This window comes from Augochlora pura, chromosome 7 (assembly GCF_028453695.1).
Source record: "Augochlora pura isolate Apur16 chromosome 7, APUR_v2.2.1, whole genome shotgun sequence".
Lineage (NCBI taxonomy): Eukaryota > Metazoa > Arthropoda > Insecta > Hymenoptera > Halictidae > Augochlora > Augochlora pura.
The window spans coordinates 19,269,917-19,292,824 of NC_135778.1; the positions used below are offsets into that span (position 1 = coordinate 19,269,917).

Sequence of the window (22,908 nt, forward strand, 5' to 3'; positions counted from 1 at the left end):
CACATTTGCGTGCCATTTTATGCAAGCGTTGCTCTACAAGCCTGATTTTCCATTAAATATAAGATTTACTTACTTTACGAGGTAAAGAATAATTTATAATAAATATTTTCTTTCTAAAGTTTTATTTTATTTATTGTTTATGTGAATAGACTACATTATTACAATATTTCATGTAAAATATGTTTATATACAAATATACAATATACAAAAGGCACAATATATCTACATTCTTTAGATCATGTATAGCAAAATGCATACAAAGTGACTTATATGCAATCAAACATAATTGTTCATGACGTTTAACAAATTCATAATTGACTGTTGCTGCTTAACATAAATTTTTGTTTTATCTGTCATACAAAGTCATATTGTCAGCATGATGGTCACACAAGTAATTCTTTGAACATTATGCAAATTATATTTTCAAATGTCTACAGTCTATAAATTTATAAACTATAATATTTGACATTGTGCCATATAGACGGAAATATTTTTAATTAGTGAAAAGAAATTCGTGTAGACGCGTACGAATGATTACAATTCTCTTTGTAAATAAAACATATTTCTTCAGTTTGTTGTGTTTAATAGCTTTATGAACGTATAAACATTCAATTTTCTAGTATTTAATAAAAAAATTTACATGAAATTTCATTCAAATGTTTGTGCAAGTATCATCATTAACGAGTATGTTTAGTCATTCATAAATCTCTTAAATCGAAATTAGGATATTTCAAATGAATACCGAGACGTAGAACGACTCTACTTCCTTGTACGTGTTGCAGCATATAAAAAATTGTGCTTTCTATAAAAGCTTCTCAAAATGGTATCTAAATAATTCGTATCACCTTTAGTCACGTAAAAAAATTGCTTGATCGACTTCATTAAGTATCATTATTATTGATGAGTTTACAAAAAAATATTGTCATTCTAATGTTTGTTCATTTCAATTATAAGCCAAGAACAAACACAGTACTATTTATAAGTACTATTTATTGTTTTACAATTATAAAACTTCAGTAGCCAAATTTATCTAAATAAAAATAAATTTTATATTTATTGCATAATTATTTTCATTAAACACGACTAATTTACTCGTTAATATTTTATTTAAAGCGATTGCTTTACGACGGCAGAAACCATAATTAAATGTTTAGGCATAATAATTTCACATATTTACAATAAATTACAAATAACGCTTCGCCTCAGTTTTGTTCGTTGTAAATACTATCTGTCTTTTTAAATTCAATATTAACGTTTATGGCCGTTCACTTGTGCTCAGTTCCCATGATTTGAGAATGTAGGTATGCGTATAATAGTACCTAATGTAAGGTATAATACAAATCATAATAAAATCGTTTTAAACTTATATATAATATATATATCTCTATATATATATTTATATATAACACTGATGTATCATCGTCAACGACATCATAATCATAGAATATCTAAATTCCATTTATTTTTCTTCACACAGACTGAAATGTATAAAATTGATTAAATTGAACAGATTAAAATAATCTCTGCACCTCTAAAAATATAAAAATTATTTTCTCCTTATTTTTCGCGACGTTCTATCACAAAGTTACTATGCTTTCACAGTCCGCATATTACAATAAAATGTTTTCAACATGTTACGCGTACGACGTGTGTGGTGTTCTATCATTTTTTTCTTCGCTTCCATTTACTTCACAATAGCATGGCAGAAAACTTACATGATACATAGTGTGATGTAATCAGTATATGTATGAAAAACATTCGGTAACATTTTCATTTTTCGTTGCAAATAAATTTGTAATAAAGTCAACAATACTTGCTCTGAATGGATTACAAAAATATGTTATATTTAAGTCTTACAGAAATGAACTGTATATGTATGTAAAAAATGACCTAAGTATCATGAAAATTTTCTATAAGATAGCGACGGTTTACATTACATATTATATCTACATGGACTTCCAGTATGATTATCAAGGATACATTTTCCTCTAAAATATTTGTAAAAACTTCCAAATATTATTTCTTGGTGAGTGGTGGTAGTGAAGGCCTTGTAAACCGGATGCCCAGGCATTCAATTATTAACAAATTAATACCTAAATAGCCAGGTACCTACTATACTATGAACGAAATGCACGTAATAATTAACGGGGATATTGATAATTACCCAGTAAAAACAATTTTGTATACAAAGTTACTAGGAATATAGTAAGCTTAATAGTATTTCATCACACAAAAATATTGGGAATTAACAATGTTAATATGCCAGTAAACCATTGTACCAAAGATTTCAGTACACTATCATAAATTGTTTATTTAACTACAAATTGAATTTCGATTATAAAAATATAATAACTAGAATAGTTGATGAATATAATTTATACTAGAACATTGATAGACAAATCGACCTTTGAATTCGGCGGAATGACTTTCACGAAAACACAGAGACCCACTAGGGAGGAGAGAGAGAGGCAAAAAAGGCAGAGGCGGGAAAGGTATCTTTTACGGGGAAGGAGAAGCAAATAGCTCCGAAAATGGAGAAGAAGAGAAAGACAAAAGAGATCGGTTCACCAAAGAAAGGATGGGATAAAGAGCCGAAAGCAATTGACGCACCCAATAACCCTACACTCGAATCCTTACAACCAGAAGCGAGAATCACCGATTGGAATCAACTAGATGAAGAAAGAGACGCAAACATAAACGCCTTAGAATCACTGATGAATACTACAAAGATCTCCGACATAAGAGAGGCGAAATTGCCAAGTGAAGAAGCTAGCGACGAAAGTGGGACAGAAGAATCCGAGGAAGGTGTAGACGCCCTCACCGCAGCAATTCAAAGTGTGGGGAGGCGTCACACGATACCTGTTCCTTTCAGCACATTAAAGAAATCGATGCGAAAAAAGTACCCAGGATCAATAACAGTACTGAAAAAGAAGAAGAATTTCACGGGTAAGACGAATTACACAGCCTATTTAGGGGAGGATGATATCGTCCATGTGATGGAATGTATCGTCGTCGAAAGCTCCTCCGTCATATACGAAATGAAGGAGAGTCCGTGGCTTCAAGGGCCTCCGACGATATGGTCGTCAATGTGCCTTGGCATGCGTGAAGGTTTTTTTAGTACGGTAAAAAAGACCTAAAGTTGTTTGCATAACAATTGTCTCACGATGGCGCATATGGACAAGATGTTCCATTCCTTTGTTTATTGCTGGAGGAGAGAGACAGCGGGATAGTTAAGGCCCATTTCTTCAGTTTTCAAGGTATAGATGGGAAGTTTCTTTACAACATTGATCGTAACGTTAAGGAGATTGGTGACGATCTTCAACGAGGGTAAAAATTCGTGGGAAACGGCGCTTATGCATTGCTCCCTGAAACCAGACTGAAAGTTAATGTGAACGATTTTTTCTAAGGTAAACTGAACGGATTCGCACTTAGGCAGCCAGAGATATCATTACGAATGAACGTTGTCGACGCACGCTCAGGCGACAGGGCGGTTCGTCTATACATGATATTGATACCGATGATACTGAAATTTTGTATAAATTATTATAAAAACAGTTTACATTAGTGTACTCGATACTTCATTTAGGAACAATAATATTATCCATTAACATTTCTTTGTGAATTTATATTACTATACTTTTAATTTCGTTACTTAAAAAAATATTTCAACCAGGTAATTACAATTTTCAGTACATAGTTAACCATAACTATAGTACCTGTATGTACAAACTTGTATTAATTGATTAATTAGATATTCGAATACCTGTAAAACCAGTTTAATCAATGGCCCCATTGATGGATAGGTTCTGTATATGCAGGACGTATAAATTGTATAAAATTTTGTATAATCTTTCAAAATAATACTCCATTTGAGACAATAATAATTTACCTACATTATAAAAATGTGGTATAATTTAAAAACGTTCTAAGAATATCAATTAAAATGAACCTGATTAACTTTATAGGAATGTAAAAACATCAGTTAAGGAAATACACCAATTATCAAAGTTATACAATATTTTCGCATGATACAGACCATGCAAAAATTTCAACTTTTTAACATGTTGTATGATTATTACTACGCCTAAAACTTCTTATATACAAACACAACAAAATATTGATTCTCGTCCGTTTTAGAATAACTGATACCAATTACAATAGTTTTAAGTGTTCTTAATTTCCATTTCATTAATACAAAGAGTGGAAGAAACAAAGATTTTATGTAATACATGATCGAAACTGCAGATTGAAATAACTACAAGCATGAGTACAAATATATTTCCAAGAATATTTATAATATTACATATTGTATTAAGCTAATGGAAAATAAGTTACATAGAAGTTCATTAGGTTTACTTAAAACTCTTTGGTTTCATCATATACGTTATTACATAAAATCCTTGGTTATAGCAATGTTTATAAATTAAATTCAAAATATTGTTATTTATAATAATGAAATTTTGATTGTTATGATTTTCAAGTGAAAATGAAAATATATAACTTATTGGATTAGTTTCGTTACAATCTGATAGTTCTATTTTAATAATGTTAGGTATTGCTGACTGTCATATATTTACAAAATTCTTGTGAACGAATATCTATAAAACAGAATAACTGTAACTATTTAATTATAGCCCATATGTTTATAACAATAAGAGATTAAACATGATTCTGACAAATTGCTGTTACATACAAATTGAAAAAACCAACTTTGTTTGAATCTTTGTATACAAGAAATAATAATACTGATTAATGTAAATCTTCTTAAAAAATAGTAATGTTGCAATAAGGACCAGCTATTAAAGTTGAAGTTTGGTCGAACATGTATTATGCGTTCGCTAAACAACTATAATCCTCTTATCAAAATTTTGTAATTTATCGTAAAAAAATACTGGAATTTACATTAAAAACAACATATAAGTTTGAAAGTAGTAATAAACTATTAGAATTATATTAATTTGAATTGCTTAGAAAAGGTAATTTTATTGTGCAGAATAGAACAAAACTTCAATGTAGATATACAAAAATCAACAAATCAGAAAAATATAACAGACACGAAAATACGAAAAATCATGTAGTTATATTAAAATAGCGAAATCCTGTGTACAATTTTGAAGTCAAATTAAAGAAGAGAATAAAAAATAAAAATTATTGCTTTTTGTACACAACAATTTGAACACAAACTGGTTAGTTTCATTTGGTTTATATGGCATGGATCTAGTATTTGGTTTCTTTGTTACTTAATAATTCAATGTTAACAAACGTAATTAATCTTACATACAAAATAAGTTACTGTTATGTTTGCAAACACTGGTTATGTCGCCAGCATTTTCATTACATATTTTAATGTAAAAGAAAGAAGCATTTGATTAAATATCTGTACAAAATAGAAAATCTTAATTAAATTGTTAGCAAACTGATTCTTTTTTTTATACAAATATGTAAAATCATTAATATTGACAATGTATAGAATACAAGAGACTATGTACAATATATTGTATATATAAGTCTTCTTACAACCATTTAGCATTTATAAAAAAGAGGATGGAAACATCTTATCAAAACGTATACAACATTTATATACATGTATGCACATATTCATATACATGCATGTACATATACTTGTATAGTCAAAAATTTCAATGTATATTTTCATTAGGCAGTTTTTACTTCCTGTGATGTATAAAACTATTATAAAAAAGTTTAATTTATCATTATAAATGGTGGTAATCATGTGATTTACATTGGTACACACACATTGGTATTGTCTTACCAGAACATTTTTTTCTAATTAATGTCCTAATCCTTATACGAACTATAACTTTAGTTTACTATATTTCAAACACTAAATGTTGAATGCATACCTTCGGATCGGAAGTAGTTTCACTTTTTTAATATATTTATATGTATGTATATATATACATAGAGCTATTATTATTGGAGCATCAGTGATTCCAAATTTCTATGTAATATTGTATCTTTGACAGCATTAAATACAACTTTTATGTTTTCTGTGTCCACTGCAGTTGTAAAGTGATGAAACAGGGATTTTCTTGGGTCCCTTTTGACAGATATAAACATTTCCAATATAAAATTTTGCACATCCTTCATAGAATGTGAATCCCCTGTGAACTGTGAAAAATACCAGCGAACATTTGTATCAGGTGACCTTACTTTTTTGTCTAACAAATCAGTTTTATTCAAAAACAAGATGATAGACACTCCACCAAATATCATATTATTAACTATCGTGTCAAAGATATTTCTCGATTCCTCCAATCGATTGGTTCTCCTGTAAATGAGGAATATTTTTTAACAGTTACATCTGCTTTTTATATAAAAAAAAAAAAGCCTTAATTATATTATAACGCACCTATCTTCCAACAGTACTTGATCAAATTCAGATGATGACACAAGAAAAAGTATGGAAGTAACACAATCAAAACATTGATACCACTTTTGTCTTTGAGATCTTTGTCCACCCACATCAACGAACAAAAAAGGGATATTATTAATTTGTATAACAAATTCTGAAATTCCTTTCGTGGCTTTCCTACAATGTAAGATATCCTGATGCGTGGGTACATAATCCTGTAAATAAAACTTTTAACTCTTAAGGAATGATACATTATAATTAGAAGAATAGAGAGAAAATATTATAGAAATTACCGTCCTCGCAATCCTGTCAAGACTATCCAAGAAATATTGAACCGAATCACTCTGTAATTAGAAAAATATTCATAAAGTATAAAAATAAAAAAGATTCACACATTTTCAATAATTACTTTTTAATAATTCGACACATCTGTGGTTTTCGTTGTATATACAGTAAGTAGAATAAAATATACAAAACACACAAGAATATCTTACTAATTGAAATTCTCTCCGTCTATCAAAGGCTTTTTTGATTGACGCATCTTCCCATAAACTTCGTAAAGCTGGCACGTAATGAAGAAATAACCTAGCATCTAATACCATAGTATTTTCAAATTTCAGTAACTGATAACCAATATCATAGTTTTTAGGGTTTTCCCATGGAATATTCAACTTGTCACGAGCATCAACCAATACCTTCATTCCTTTTATTATATTTTGATAAATTACATGTTGGTATTCTTTGATCAATTCAGGCTGAAAAGTAAAGAAGAATACCATAAATAATAGATATTATTTCTAAATAATATAGATTATTTGTAAATGTAATCGATTGTAGATACTTGTTCAGAAATAAATATTGATAGAGCAATATTAAAAAAATCTAGACTTACAATTGAATTTTTTCATGAGGAGCTAACAATTTATTGAATATCCTATAAGATGTAGATTTACTAATGAAGAATGTGATAAATGGTATGACAGAAAAATAGAGAACGTATACACGGAACAGTCTGCTAAACATTATAGTGGTAATACTTTTTATCTACTATTTTTCAATTTTAAATTCTTCTTATCTGAAACTATGAGTTAAAGTAGGTTTAATAAAACAATCTCTGCCACTTAACTAGATTGAAAGTATAATTGTGAGAATCTGAGTATGAAACAGAGGTTTACTATGTTTTTACAGAACTGAGGACACAGACAAATAACCGAATAATGGTTTCAAAGACATTGAGTAAGAAATTAGAAAAGCAATTCAATTGTGTCAGAATTACTTTCCTTTAAACCTTAAAAATCATGTGTTTAGGTCAACCACCTTCTCTTACAAATGAAGATCTATTTTAACAACTGTAATAACACTGACAGAGTCATGAAGTCAAACTGTAGTTTTCCTTGAATGAATGAAAAGCGTACAGGGAGGACAAATAAGAAGCAGATTACGTGGTAAAGAAAGGATTTGATTACGAAGTCGAGGATGTCCTACCTCGAATTTAATTCCGTGAATAATTCGCATCTGTTTAAGGAATGTCGACTTTCCGCTCTCGCCCGCCCCGAGGAGCAGCAGCTTGACCTGTCGTCGGAGAGCCTGACGATCTTTCTCCAGCATCCGATCGATCTCCTGACTTTTGTAACGCTGCTCGATCTCCTCGGGGCTGAACTTGAACCGCAGGCAACAAGTACACGACCACGTTAAGGACCCCGCCATCTTGCTACCCTGCTACCCTCCTCTTCCTTCCGTCCTTTTTTTCTTCCGTCTTTCCGTGTCAGGCCGTCCTTCCGAAGGAAAATATCCTTGATTGTCTAAACACTGTGCACGCATACACATACACGCACCACGCACTCCTCGCTGCCGTACACACGAGCTCGTATTCACGGAGCACGTACAGTAACGTAATGCACGTAACGAAGGTACCACCCCTTCCGTGAACAACCTGTTCGTGATTGCACGGGATCAGCGAACGTCGCGATTCAGAACCGCATTTCTCACTTAGGCGTAACCGGGGAACGCGGCCGCTGAACGAACGTTAACACACGTCGTCGTTCAACTCGGTTAAACTCCACACCTACCGTTAATCGCGAGACTCACGCCGTTGGCTGCCCACGATCCTCTCTGGTTCCTCGCGAATTGGACATGATTAAATAATCGTTCTAATTACCGAGAAAGAGAACTAACTCGCGCTCATCGTTCTCATCGCACTTTATCTTCTAGTAGGAGACGATCCTCGTCGGCCTTTCATCCGAATAACTTCTTCCTTAACTAACAATCGTATCGGCACGTACTCGCACGTAGGACACGCATACACACCTGCGTTTCTTTTCTCTGTCGAGGAAACAAACCATGCAAGAGTTCACCTATGCCGAACTACATGATAATAATGCGGGGGAAGAAATATGCGAAACGACGAACGGGAAAACGTACTCCCCACCACGACGACATATTTGTTGTGAGATACTACCGCGATACATGCACGTACACACACGCACGGTGTCTGACACCGACCGAAACTGCACCTCCTGGCTCAACCGCGTGATCGGTTTTGCGCGCTGTCATTCGTTGGAAGACCTTTCCTTTTTTCTTTATCCTTGTCGAAACTGCAATACATGCGACGACGATCCCTCTTGAACATCGCGCATTAACGATCATACAGTTTTCATTACGTGGTGGGGAGAAAACGATTCATTTTTTCATTTCTCTCTCTATCGTTACTCAATGATTCGCTGTACGCTTCCCATTTCTCCTACCAGAAGCCGGTCTTTCGATAGCGTTGAAGAATTTAAGATAATACGGCAAAGTATGTTGGAGATGAAACTTTTGCCTGAATCTTTGATATTCTTGTTCTTGAATTCGGCGATCTTAACACTTTACACATATACAACATTGCTGCTTTTTTTTAAGGTTCAAGTTGACGTTTTTATCCTTCTCTATGGTCTGTTGATCGAAATAGGGCGAAGAAACTGCATGCGAGGAATTGGAAATGTTGAGAAGCGCGGTAATATTTGAAGCGCGACACATTTGAAAATGATGTCGAACAAATGTGAACACTTATATAAATTAAATGTTATCAGAAAAATGATTTCGATCGCGTCATAGACAGAACCGAATGTTTTTATGCATTTAAGACGAACTTTTTACCTATTTCGCATAAACATTAATAAGTCTGAACAGCAGAACATAAATATTTCCGCAAGATGTCACTCGCAGTTTACGACTGTGTTCATGGTGTATAAACTAATGTGCGCATGCGTCATGGATCTATGAATTTTTGAAGCTATATTCATGATGGACTTCACTTACGGACACATGCGCACTGGATATTAGTGACTGAACATTGAACTTGACTTTTGGAACACAGCGACGTACAATTCCGTGTTAGTTTTTGAACTTGTGTAGATGGCGTTTTAGTTCAGTTCGCTACAGCGTAGCGTAGATGTCGTATTGTATGTAGATAATGTAATTTGTCAAAGAATAGAGGTTAGTAAAATATTTACATGCGAATAAATCTTCTGTGAAGGAAAATCATGTCGTTGGCAGATGAACTTTTGGCAGATCTTGAAGAAAATGACGATTCCGACCATGTTATGGAAGAACCGGAGCCGGATTTCATTCCGGCTTCAGTCTCCAAAACCATCGAAGAAGGTAATTACCCTCAACGTTGACTCATGTAAACAGTACTATAGAATTTAAATTAAATAATCTCTTTGATATGTTATAGAAATAAAAGTTGCCTCTGTAAGAGAATTGGCAAAATTAGGCGACTCGGAACAATTGAAAAAAGTTATGACTCACATTGAAAAATATAGCAAAGTTCCCAGGAAATCAGTAGATATTATCGGTCCTGTTGAGTCTGATCCTGAATATCAGCTTATTGTTGAAGCTAATAATATGGCTGTAGATATTGATGATGAAATAGGTAAGTATTGATATTATGGATTTTAAATAATCTTACAATGATTTTATAGGTATGGAAGATGTCTAATGAAATGCTAAATAAATTTTGCTTATTTATTCAACTAGTTGCTTCAATAAATCAGTGTACTTTATAAATTTATATATTCTATACCGCTTCTCTATAACACATTCTTAATGTTTTGATGCACACCTTGTACACCTATTTTGGACTGAACAAAGTCTATTATTGCATGTTTTAAAATTTAAAGACAAACACGTAATTGAATTAAAGTTTATAAATATGAGTATTGTTTATTCTATTTGATATTATTCTTTGAATATTATTAATATCACATTTATGACAACACTTTGGGGTGAATCTTAATATGAATTATATTTTTCAGCTACAATACATAGATTTACAAGAGACAAATATTCCAAAAGGTTCCCAGAATTAGAGTCATTAGTTGTTGGTCCTTTGGAGTATGTAATGACAGTCAGAGAATTAGGAAATGATTTAGACAGAGCAAAAAATAATGAGATATTACAACAGTTTCTCACACAGGCAACGATTATGGTAGTTTCAGTTACTGCATCAACAACGCAAGGGTAATATATATTTTAATAAATTACGAATAATATACAATAATAATATTAATTGTACAAACGATGAGTACTACAAAAGAAATAGACGTATGTTATATTTACAGACAGTTACTAACAGAAGATGAAAAGGAAGCTATTTGTGAAGCCTGTGATATGGCAGTGGAATTGAATAATTGCAAATCGAAAATATTTGAATATGTAGAGAGTAGAATGGCATTTATTGCACCAAATTTGTCTGTAATAGTAGGTGCATCCACTGCAGCAAAAATTATGGGTAAATTTGAAACATTTTTTGGCTTCTCGAAATGACTTTTAATGTTTTCAAATTAACGTTTTGTAATAATATATTGTACGTTTATATTTCAGGTGTTGCTGGAGGTTTAACTAAATTATCAAAGATGCCAGCATGTAATATTCTAGTACTTGGGTCTCAGAAAACAACGTTATCCGGGTTTTCTCAAGTGGCAACTCTACCGCACACTGGTTTTATATACTATTCTGATATTGTTCAGGAAACTCCACCTGTAAGCTATATGATGTATAATGAACGAATCTATTATTTTTGTATTTCTATTTCTGTTTAAACTTTTTAGGATTTAAGGCGGAAGGCAGCAAGACTTGTTGCAGCCAAAAGTATGTTGGCTGCTCGTGTTGATGCTTGTCATGAAAGTACAGATGGTCATATTGGTCAAATGTTTCGGGAAGAAATTGAGAAAAAGTTAGATAAACTTCAAGAACCACCACCTGTAAAATTTGTAAAACCTTTACCAAAACCTATTGATCCAGGTCGAAAGAAGCGCGGTGGTAGACGCGTCAGAAAAATGAAAGAACGTTATGCCATTACTGAATTTAGAAAACATGCAAACAGAATGAATTTTGCTGATGTAAGTTTTATTTTTTCTACTCTACATTTTTTTAAATATTATACAATATTGTGATGTTCTTTTATTTCTGTATATATTTAGATTGAAAATGATGCCTATCAAGAAGATCTTGGTTATACCCGTGGTACGATTGGCAAGGCAGGCACGGGTCGCATTAGGTTACCTCAAATCGATGAGAAAACAAAAGTGCGAATATCAAAAACTCTTCAGAAAAATTTACAGAAACAGCAACAATGGGGTGGAAGTACAACAGTCAAAAAACAGGTTTCTGGTACAGCATCCAGTGTTGCATTCACGCCATTGCAGGTAAATTAAAAGTAATGTTAATAATGCGTGAACTTAGTCTTTTATTGGGTATTCTGTAAATTATAATAATTTGTCTTTCTTCTTACTTATAAAAGAGCCTGAAATAATATTTCAGAACAACAAAACAATCATATACAATACATTATCATAGAACTATTAAAAACCTAAAATGAAAATATCTATTCTCTTTGCAAGTCACTTTCCATTATTAATCGTTTAATAGATAATCCATTGAACATTTCTCGTGATAATTATTAAAATTATTTTTATCAAGTTCGATTAATACCGAGTTTTAGCTAGTGATTATAGTGCTATGAAATCGTTATAGTGTTTAAACTGAAATATAAAATAATTTTGTGAAAATTTGTTTTTTTTTGTAGGGCTTGGAAATTGTAAACCCACAAGCAGCCGAAAAGAAAGTGAACGAAGCTAATGCGAAGTATTTCTCAAACACAGCTGGTTTTTTGAAAGTAAAAAAATAAATAACAGCTCAAAATAATAGGAATTGCTATGTACATTTTGAGTAAAATAACGATTTTTGTATTTAATTTCCATAAACTATTTTGTTTATATATAACTGGTATACAATCTACGCAATAACCATGTAATATATTAATATCTGTTAATATATACAGTCATACTAGCAACAAACAGATTTCATAAAATTGAAATTTTTTACAATGAAACATGGTGTTACGAGATAACATTTTATAGTCTCGACTCGGGAAGATCTTTTTGAAAAAGTTGTTTAAAGTAATAAGGTTCCACCTTCGGTAGTATGTAATCCGTGGATAACTCCTTAAACTCATTCATTACGCCATATGTGAAGTGGATCGTCTGTGCCTTGAATATATCGTTTCGGTACGCGCATCAACATTTTTTTTATTATTAATGAAATGCATTTTATTTTGTGACATGATTAGCAGATGAATTCTTGTTTTTTAAACGAAAGCAGTGTCATTAAGAAATATACTCTGAAGAAATAAGAGAAATGTGTTACTTCATCCTTAATTTCTAAACTTAAAAATCACAAAGAATGGTGCATGCGCAATGCGAGAAGATACGTTTCAAACACTTGAAATTCGAACGATCCAAAGTATCCGTAACGGCATCATTCATGTTAATAATGGAGCATCAATTTTGGTAGTAATTATTGATCCACAGAAGGTACAATTTCTGATGTTTGAGACAAAAGTAAAAGATACCATAAATATAATATCTAAACGCGAGTGAACGTGACGGTGGAAGAATTTAATTGAAATAAGTAGCCGCAAGTCAACCAACACGCACACACGTTTACGGGTACATAGAAATATGGTAGAGATAGACGACCTCGTAGTAAGCCGATCGTAAAAATAAACAGTGCGAAAGAGCAGGTGAGTAGAATGAAAAGGTACGTTGAAATATAACGAAAGTAGAGGAACAAGGACGACCAGACATATGCGAGTCTCGTGAAAGAGCGCGAGGTGGTGTTGTAATGGTAAAACGAGAGGAGAAGGATAGAGAGAACCAGCAAACCAGAACTGGATGTCGTAAGGTAATCATTGACTGGATTGAGTGCCTGTGTGTGCTCTGACTTCGTTTCTCATCTCCTTTCGAGAACGTTGCTCTCACGTATGTTGCGCATAGTTTTGAATCGGTCGTGCGTTCCGTTCGACGATACGCGGGAAGTGTGATTGTGTTCCGGCTGTGACAGTAACAATTAAGCACAATACCACGCTGGCAACGAGCAAACCCTAATTTATTTATCGGCGAACCATCGGTGGAGCCGGTGGCGAACAAACAGGTCCCGTCGATCGACCATGGCGAATTCCGAAGATTTAAACGACTGGTTCGTCTTATTGACGGAATATTCGGAGCGTTGGACTTCCTCCGGTGAGTTTTTAACATTTTAATCTTACATTTATCGTGTGCGCCTCATTGTTTAAGTAAATTTTTGAGTAATTGAAATTGGATATTCTAGAGTTAACAGGATTTTTCGTAAATATTTCACGAATTTCGGTTAATTTCAGGAGTGTGTGAAGGTTACAATTGTGTGATGCTATTTTTCCTTTAAAAGAATTTAACTTAGCGGTGATTGACCCGTTTTATGATCAGGTGGCGCTTGATCGCATGACGCTTGATTGTATGGGCTGTGCAATACAGTGTATGCATACATATATGCACTTTCGTGAATTAATAATCGTAAGGTATCGAAAAGTCAGGTGAAATACAAGCAAATTCTTAATATCAATTCTATTAATATTAATTTTTCACATTAATATTAATATTAGGGTTTTCACTATTGTTTGATTTGTATTATTCTTTTTACGTGTGCTAGTTTTCGAGTTATTGTACTTCGTAGGCTCTTTAACCCCCGCTTTGAGAGGAGAACCCCCTCTCTTAGAATCTTGTTGGGTGATTGAAAATTTGCAACATGTTCGACGAAGTTTTTTGAAAAAAATAACAATTTAAATCAATAATTGTAGTTGTTATAATAATATGAGGTCCTCTTTTAGGTATTAAATCGTGATTCATTCCGTAGTGCTAACTGAATATTTCATTAAGAATCCTTCAACGATCTGATTTAGGTCTAAATTAGGTTACTCCAATGTTTAAACTGCATTCATATCACAAGAGTGATTCGTAATGTTTGGTTGTTTTTCTAATCGCTTAGCTATTTGAAAGAAATCGATCTGTTGCAATCCACTGATAAAAAGATTGGGAAGAACACTAACGTATACTACAAATTTAACGTCTGTTGACAATATTGAGAATTATATGCAGTAACGTCTCTATAGTTGTTGCATTTTACTCCTAAAATTCATTAGGTTATGTCAGCTTGTACTTTAGCAATAATAATGTTATATATTAGATGTATAAGTGTTTTCTAAGTAGTGTCGTAATCAAGAAACTAACGAATTTATATAAATAAATAAATTGTATAGACAAAGTAAGATTCTGTTATCTGTGTTTCGTCTTTAAAAAAAATTCAATTTAGAAATTCGTTGAGCATGCATGTTATTTGTATAGGAATCGGTTGAGGTATCTGCTCGTGACCTATCAGTTCTACTTGTAAATATCATTGCATCCCATCCAATGAGTCCTGAAAATTGATTTGCATGAAAACGAAGTCTCATTTTAAAAAATATATATTCTATACATACTGTATATTGGACTTACTTCTTCGCGTAAGGTCACTTTCCTTATGGCTTTTTTTATCTAAACTTATCCAAACCTTTAAGTAGGACGAAATGAAAAATATGATAGCGGGTCAAATAATTTAGATCGGTGGTGAAAGTGAAAAATTTGTATGGAGACCTAACTTGATGGATTTCGATTTGACAAGTTGTGAGTCTTCAAAGTACACACGTTAATCTAACGTGTTGAGCGTGTCGCTGGGGAAATGACATCGACCGACTAATTCAGTTAAATAGGATTTTAGCGAAGACACGCGCGCCTTCAGTTCTTTACCCTTAAGTTGCAGTCATAGTGGCACCATTATCGAACAAATCCGATGCCCGACTTTTTCAAATGCGTGCGTAACAGGTTGCTTGAGATCGATAAATAATCTGTGAGATATATTAATCGTATCGGAAAGACTACTTTTATGACAAATGATATTTATTGGTAAAACATTAGCATCTTTGAATTATGTGAATTTCGCCAATTTTGGTCAGGAAATTGGAAAGTATTGAAGAAAATCGTACGATCCGCATCGCAAAATAATTGATTGTCGTGGAAGTAACAAGGTCTCTCACGATCTATCATACAATGAAGCATTATCTTGACGTAAATCTTGTTCGAAACGAGTATAGAAAGTTTCTAAGAGTTGAAAATCTTCCTAAAAAGACGTGCACAGGGAAAGCTACAAAAGGAAAAAGTAAAGGATTATCGTTGTCGAACTGTTCGAAGCGGATGGTTAATGTACATCAGTTACACTTACTTCTTCTATAATTGTACACGGCAATTCTCACGCGAGGTTCATCCTAAGGAATAAGAACTTGTATACATAAATCTCTTCTGAGAAGTAAGCAAAAAAGAGGGCAATATATTTACTCTTACTAGAGAAGTATAGTTAGAATGAGGTCCATTGCATTTCAGCATTAATAACAGAACGAATATGGTCGTACCTTGATTGAATAGCCTGTTAATCTTCTATCAGGCAACACGATTGGTTTCCGATGCCTTAGTCGAATCAAATATCATTCCATATAAAATTTGTAAAATTTACTGTTTCAATACTTCTAAATATAACCAACAAAATGTAATTGGCTTTTACTATTTAACATACATATTACTTTTATTTATGAAAGTATATTATTATACTTTCATTAGTTAACATGATTCTTCAAGTCAAGCTATTTCAAGCTTAACCTCTCAGGCACAAGGCACAACGCGCCACTATAGTGGCTTTCGTGAATGTTTCGTGCTTTACTCAATTGGTTTATTAATTATTAGAGTAAACGATTAAAGTGAAAGTGTGTATGTACAATACACTAAGAAAAGAATATATATATATATATATATATATATATTAGTTATTATATATATATTAAGAAAAATGGTAATTTAGTTATGAAAAACTTTATTTGCGCAAAATTCAGCCGTGCCTAAGAGGTTAAACGGCGAAAACCGACAAGTTCAACAGGCTGGAAGAATGAATCGATAACTCTTACAACAAGAACATTTTTAAATTTGCTTTCTTCGGTTGTTTAGTGTTTTAGATCTTGAATGACCGTCCACATAAATTGTTGTTTTAAGAACGCATTAGAAACAATTGCAGTTTCACTCCGAGTTTGGACTTTACAGCTGTTTTATGATTGTAATCATTGTAAGTGAAGTGTTCATCTCGGTAAGTAAAATGTAAAGGTAGCACTAAAAATACGATGCTTCGAATATTACTTGCGTGAGACCTTCAATTATTAGCAAAGAAGTTTGTGATAAGGAATCATTTTAGCAAAGTGCATCTTCTCGTTAATTAACTGAAGCGTCCAATCGCGGAGCGAGATTATTAATTGTTAGAATGAATTGCAACTTTTCACGCCGTGCATCGAAATGAAAAAAATGAAGATAAAATCAAAAACCGACGTTCGAGTCGACAAGAAACCGAGAGAAATATAATAAATAAATAGATCGAATTCGCAATTAACAAATAACTTCGATTTTTCCCTTGAAAAATATTGTAACAGGCCTTGATGCAATACAATTATTATTATTTCACAGACACGATGAAACTTGAACTACACGGTACTCGTGTTATGCTCTCTTTTTCATAGCAAATGCCTAATACGAGATGATGTAACAAACACATTATTAGTTATGCGAATACTTTCTCGCATCGGCAATTTGCAATTCTGTAACATTCTTCGCGAAAGTGATGGGATACCGTCACTCTTCGCAAGCAGCATAGCATATTTTCTGATTGCATTTTCTGCTCATAAAATCCTTCCGTTCGTAGAATTTTCGCGTGGGTGAATGCGAATGGATAGTTTAACCGATTTTACCTAAGACTAGGATGTTTTTTCGAACTTTTGAGCGCAAGATGTACACTTTTTGTTTTATATCTCTTTAAATTCATTTGTTGACTATTCAAAACTATGTGATTACCATGCTATGTGGTAACAAATTTTGTTCACTTCTCGATTCTTATTATTTATTATTGTTTACTATAATCCTTGCTTTTCAGTAGGATTTCTTACTACAACTATTTAATTATATTATTTTTTTCATGTCTAACATACCCTACTATTCCTGTTCTTAATATCTATTATTTCAGAATCGGTAACATAAATTGAGCCGTTCAGTGCACACATCGACTAACTCCATAAAACAAAAAGTCGAGAAACGCGATGAAATGATGTACATTGTCTTTTAAAATTCCTGTTATAACATAGATTCACATATATTATGTAGAATGCATAAATACAGATATAGCTTTCATTTAACGATGTATAAAATTAACAAGAAAGAATAGCCAAAAAATAATCGTCGGTAATGTTACAGTTTTTATGTGACTGGTGGAGTTAATCAATTTGGCAACTGAAAAAAGCAGTAAAGTTAAATTCAGTCTTTAAAATTTTAAGTTTTTCATTACAGAAAAAGTTAGTTATTATATATTTTGATTACAGCTTTTCCATAAAAATGAATGTTGACAGTTCTGTTATAATATATTATTTGTGATTAATTCATCAGGAATATTACTGTGGCGACCCTGATTTTAACGGGAAAATTTTTTTTACCTGAAAAAATTCTATAACATCCGGCTTGATGTCCAAAATAAGCCATATTTTTTTCAAAATTTTAGAAAGCCGCTAAAGGTGGAAAAATGCCGGAAAACCGCGAAATCTAATTTACCCTGTAATTACCCTCACGGACAAGTTACAGGGTTAAAATTTTGCGCAGATGAGTTTTTATTGGTCAGCTATCGAACGGTACATGACTCATTGAAAAACCTCTAAGGGCAGTTTTGATCATCTTAATCGGCTATGCCCTTTCTTGAGACCCACGAGATCCTTCAGTTTCTGGCCAAAAATTTTTTTTATCTGTTTGCCAATGCGATTTTATTACCAGTATTATTGAGAGGGGGAAACATCTTCGGCTGTTTAAAAAAAAAAGCATTGATGCATGGCAACAAATCAACGATTACATTGGAGTATGGAGTTAATCAGAATGGCTTCTGAAATAAATTACTTATTTTTCAATGGCCAAAAAAATTTTGCCGTTTAATGGTGTTAATCTTTATTATTCAGGAAAGTTATTATAAATATAAAAAGTTATGACTATACCAAGTGCTTTGACACTTAAATTTAAGATTTTTCAAAAAGTGGAGTTAATCGATGTGTGCACTGGACGGCTCAATTATGGTTTACCCCCCTTTTTTATAAATAATAATAATATCAGTTTAAAATTTATGTAGATTTAATTAGAAGAAAGTTAACAGTATTTTGCTACTGAAAAAATATTAAGTACTACAAAATGTTTATTAAAAAAAAATAGGAGTATGTCTCGTTCTGTTTACTTTCGGTTAATTGAGTCATTTAAAACAATATAATGTTTCATACCTAATTAACAAAAGTTACTGTAATGCAATGTGATATTTTTAAATTTAATAAAATTCGTAAAATAATTTTTACATGTAGTAACAAATCAATTGACGCCGTAAGATTTAAAAGAAAATAGAAACAGAACGATAGAGAATAAATAATCCTAGGAAAAGTGACGCTATAGGAAACAACAATTAAATTCTTCGATATTTCATGCTAAACGAAAATGGGAAGTGAAACACGTTGGTGTTCGTATTAAAGGTTAATACTGTACAATACGGTACTAAACACGGTAATTATTGAGAAAGTGAGCTATTGATACTATCAGTAATTGTATGCAGGGTAATTTACATAGCTGGAACGAATTGCATTTCTTTTCTCATTGCAACTATTGGGTCAGCATATACGGGGATTACTGATCGCGAATACCGTAACAGTTCCTTTATAAAAATGAAAACGAAATCAAAATCGTAAAGATTCTTCAAGATATAAATTTGAATTCCTTTGAATTTTTAAAAAAATATAGGAATAACTATTGAAACGTTGAACACACATAAAATGACTGTCTAAAGAATTTCTGCCATTAAGAAAAATAAATTTTGAAGAATTATATATAATTATAATTATGATTGTATATATATTGTTTTTTTTGGTAAGAAAATAGTAACATAATACACTGTTTGGCGTTTATAAAAACAATGAAGAACAATGAGCTATACATAAAATATTTGAAAGATCCATTTGAAGATTTGCTATAATGAAAATATTTATTTAAAACAAGGCCAAAAGCTGCGATCTAAATACATAGAATAACATTATACAAGTCTGAAAAAAAGGTTGATTGATATTGAAAACAAATCATGTATAGAATGAGATTTGCAACCATATCTTTCTTTCCTTTCTTCTATTGTTAAACAATAGTTTCAAGGAAATATTTTCATTTAATGAAAATATTTATTTCAAGGAAATAATTTCATTTAATTATCCTACAGTTCGTTATCGATGCTTATTGAAAGTTGAAATAATTAATATCCTAGGGTAGCAGCTAGTAAATGTGCCTAATGAATTTACAAATTTCTCTTTCACTGGATTGAAATACTTCATAACAAGCAATGTTAATCAACACTTTCGATTTCATTCGGCACGTAAAAGTGTTCTTACGTAATCGTGCAAAATATGAAGGTCGTACGGTATTCGAATATTTAGTTACGTCACTGGTTAGTTCGAAAAATATGACTGGAGGAAATTACGTTGGAAGTTTGACGTATTTTATTGCTTCGTACATTCCTGACGTGCTATTTAAGTGTCATACCTTTTCTGTGTTACGACGTATTTTTTCATGTAACTGCTAATTTAAATTACTCCTATGTAAAAGAATTTGACCTTATTATGCAATCACCTAAATACCATTTAATGTCGAAGATTGTTACTTTTGCTATTTTATCTGAAATCCTCTCTATTAGGAAAACAATTATACTGTCGGAAGTTGTGAAACAAAAATACAATACCATAATTATAAGGGTAGAGAAATAGATTTTATTGAATGATTCTATGAATTACGAGCATCTATGATATAAAATCAGTTGGAAGCTTATATAGAAATTTTATATTGTTAACTATAATTAGCTTGCAGCTACTTATGTGAATTCACTGTTACTTTTATATCATTTTATAGAAAAGAAAATAAATGAAAATTGTATGTTTTATTAATTGTAAGAGCTTTACTCTAAAATTTGTATTTTACTAAATTATATATGTTTTTTAAATATATGAGAAGAAGAAAAATGTTTTAAATCGAGTAGAACATTGTTTACGAAGAATATAGAAGGGGAATGCAATTAATTTACGTAAATATGCAAGTTCTTTTGCATTTTACATACTTACATGTGTTATCGATGAATAAAATTATTACTAATAACTGTCTTTGCAATAGATTTATTAAATAAAATAACATGCTATTTCAAATAATATTTCATATAATGTTATTTTAAAGGTGATCGCAGACATGGAAACAAATATAAAATAAAATATCACGTTGTTTGAAATAATGTTTCAAACGCTGCTATTTTAAATATTTTGGTTTGCATATTCTGGTATAACTGGTCGCAAGGCGTACACGCGATCGGGTATCGCATAAAAGTTGCGGTATTTAAAACTCGTGAAAAGCAAAAATATAATTCCCGTAAAAAAATATAGTTTCACTTGTTTGGAACAATCTCGTTCAACGATCGGCGACGTATACTCTCTGTAGGCGGGGTCCGCAAGGATGCATTTGTAGTATCTGATGCAGCAGTCCATGAAATGTTCCTGCAGCAAAATTACATGGAAAAAGTACGAATCATCGTACCGCTATGTAAAAAAATATCCATACTAAATTGTACCGTTGTTTGGACTTTGGACTCAATACGATAGCTAAGCGGTGGAACGCAATTTGTCCCACAAACAAAAAATGACAGGTTCTAGAAACGTGATAAAAATGGAGACTAATGTTTGGAAAATGAACTGTCATTTTTGAGAACGTGTAATTTGGTTATCTGCTACACGGTAAGACTCTGGCGGCAAAGTGCCCGCGCAAGATGTGTTAATATTGACATTAAGTTATAATTTAAATTATTATTATTCTACAAAATGGTCTAAAAAAATGATGTCTTGAGTACTTGGATAAGAAAATTAATAAAACTACAGGTCATAACAAATTTGCCAATTAAATTTTTATTCCATTTGACTGTCTCAATTCTTCAATAGTTACTAAACAAACGATTACGATTAATAACTAAAATTACTTGCATTTACGTTGAAAATTGTCTATTTATAATTTTATTCATCTTGTGAAAATTTAAATTAATTGTATGGAACTAGGTAGTAATATAGCAACACTTATATACCGTAGGTCTAAATGCACCCTTCGCTGTCCAAGTGATAATATTGTATTTTTACAGTATTAAAATGGTCTTAATTTTTACAATCTTCTATTTCGAGGTTCTTGAAAACACTATTTTTCTAACTCTTAATTTAGTTTGCACGAAAAGTTACGTTATAAATTTTCTCCCATTTTGCTTTGAATATCACGTAGGTATTGACTTACAATGTTCGTTTATATCTATTGTGTTGTGACAGCCGATGGTCACGAGTGACTCTGCTGAATCGGATATCCACGAACAGAGGATAGTCTGCAAATAAAAGGGAAATACACGACGGACTTGATATTCTTCCATCTTTTGTTTACAATGGAATTCCATTTGTGCACAATGGTATTGTCATTTGCGCAGGATTTAACTTTGTTACAGGACAAACAAGAATACAACAAACTCAAAGTAATATATTTAATGAAACTAAATGGGAGAGAGAGAATTATATTAGGCTGGGGAGAAAGAAATCCATTATTTTTACGTGAACTTCAAGACTTTATTTAACATGTTTCCGATTGTCCGATTGAGGCCAAATATGCACCGTTTTGTTCTATAATTTGTTGCCATTTTAAATGTACCTTCATAATGCCTCTCTCGTAGAAGTCTTGGCCCCCATTAGCGAAAAACTTTTGTAATCGACATTCACAATCTTCCCGCGATGCCAATTTCTTATCGCTAAGGAAGTTTTGCAATGCAAGATAAACATAGTAATCGCTTGGTGACAGGTCTGGACTATATGGTGGATGCATCAAAACGTCCCAACCAAGCTCCTGAAATTTCTGACGAGTCACTATAGACGCGTGTGGCCTGGCGTTGTCTTGATGGCACACAACACCTCTCCTGTTGGCCAATTCTGGCCGTTTATGGTCAATCGTTAGCTTCAAACAGTCCAGTTGTTGACAGTAGAGATC

At 32.2% G+C, this 22,908-nt stretch overlaps 3 protein-coding genes across 3 annotated transcripts in view; 2 read left to right on the forward strand and 1 right to left on the reverse strand.

The window, feature by feature from the left end:
- Positions 1–123: 123 nt before the first annotated feature.
- Cta (Guanine nucleotide-binding protein subunit alpha cta) lies at positions 124–9,029 on the reverse strand. The gene is made up of 5 exons (XM_078188065.1): positions 7,862–9,029; positions 6,871–7,131; positions 6,670–6,720; positions 6,374–6,591; positions 124–6,292 (listed from the first exon to the last, which is right to left on the reverse strand). The coding sequence occupies exons 1-5, from the start codon at positions 8,081–8,083 to the stop codon at positions 5,935–5,937; spliced, it is 1,110 nt and encodes a 369-aa protein (XP_078044191.1). The 5' UTR covers positions 8,084–9,029; the 3' UTR covers positions 124–5,934.
- A 761-nt stretch (positions 9,030–9,790) lies between these two features.
- Prp31 (pre-mRNA processing factor 31) lies at positions 9,791–13,043 on the forward strand. The gene is made up of 8 exons (XM_078185158.1): positions 9,791–10,015; positions 10,092–10,289; positions 10,672–10,876; positions 10,978–11,147; positions 11,240–11,397; positions 11,467–11,757; positions 11,839–12,063; positions 12,444–13,043. The coding sequence occupies exons 1-8, from the start codon at positions 9,898–9,900 to the stop codon at positions 12,543–12,545; spliced, it is 1,467 nt and encodes a 488-aa protein (XP_078041284.1). The 5' UTR covers positions 9,791–9,897; the 3' UTR covers positions 12,546–13,043.
- Positions 13,044–13,849: 806 nt separating this feature from the next.
- Positions 13,850–22,908, forward strand: part of Centrocortin (cerebellar degeneration-related protein 2-like) — a 173,797-nt gene continuing 164,738 nt past the window's right edge. The window contains exon 1 of the mRNA XM_078185685.1: positions 13,850–13,938. Coding sequence (XP_078041811.1) covers positions 13,866–13,938 — 73 coding nt within the window. The 5' untranslated portion in view covers positions 13,850–13,865. The remainder of the gene's footprint in view (positions 13,939–22,908) is intronic.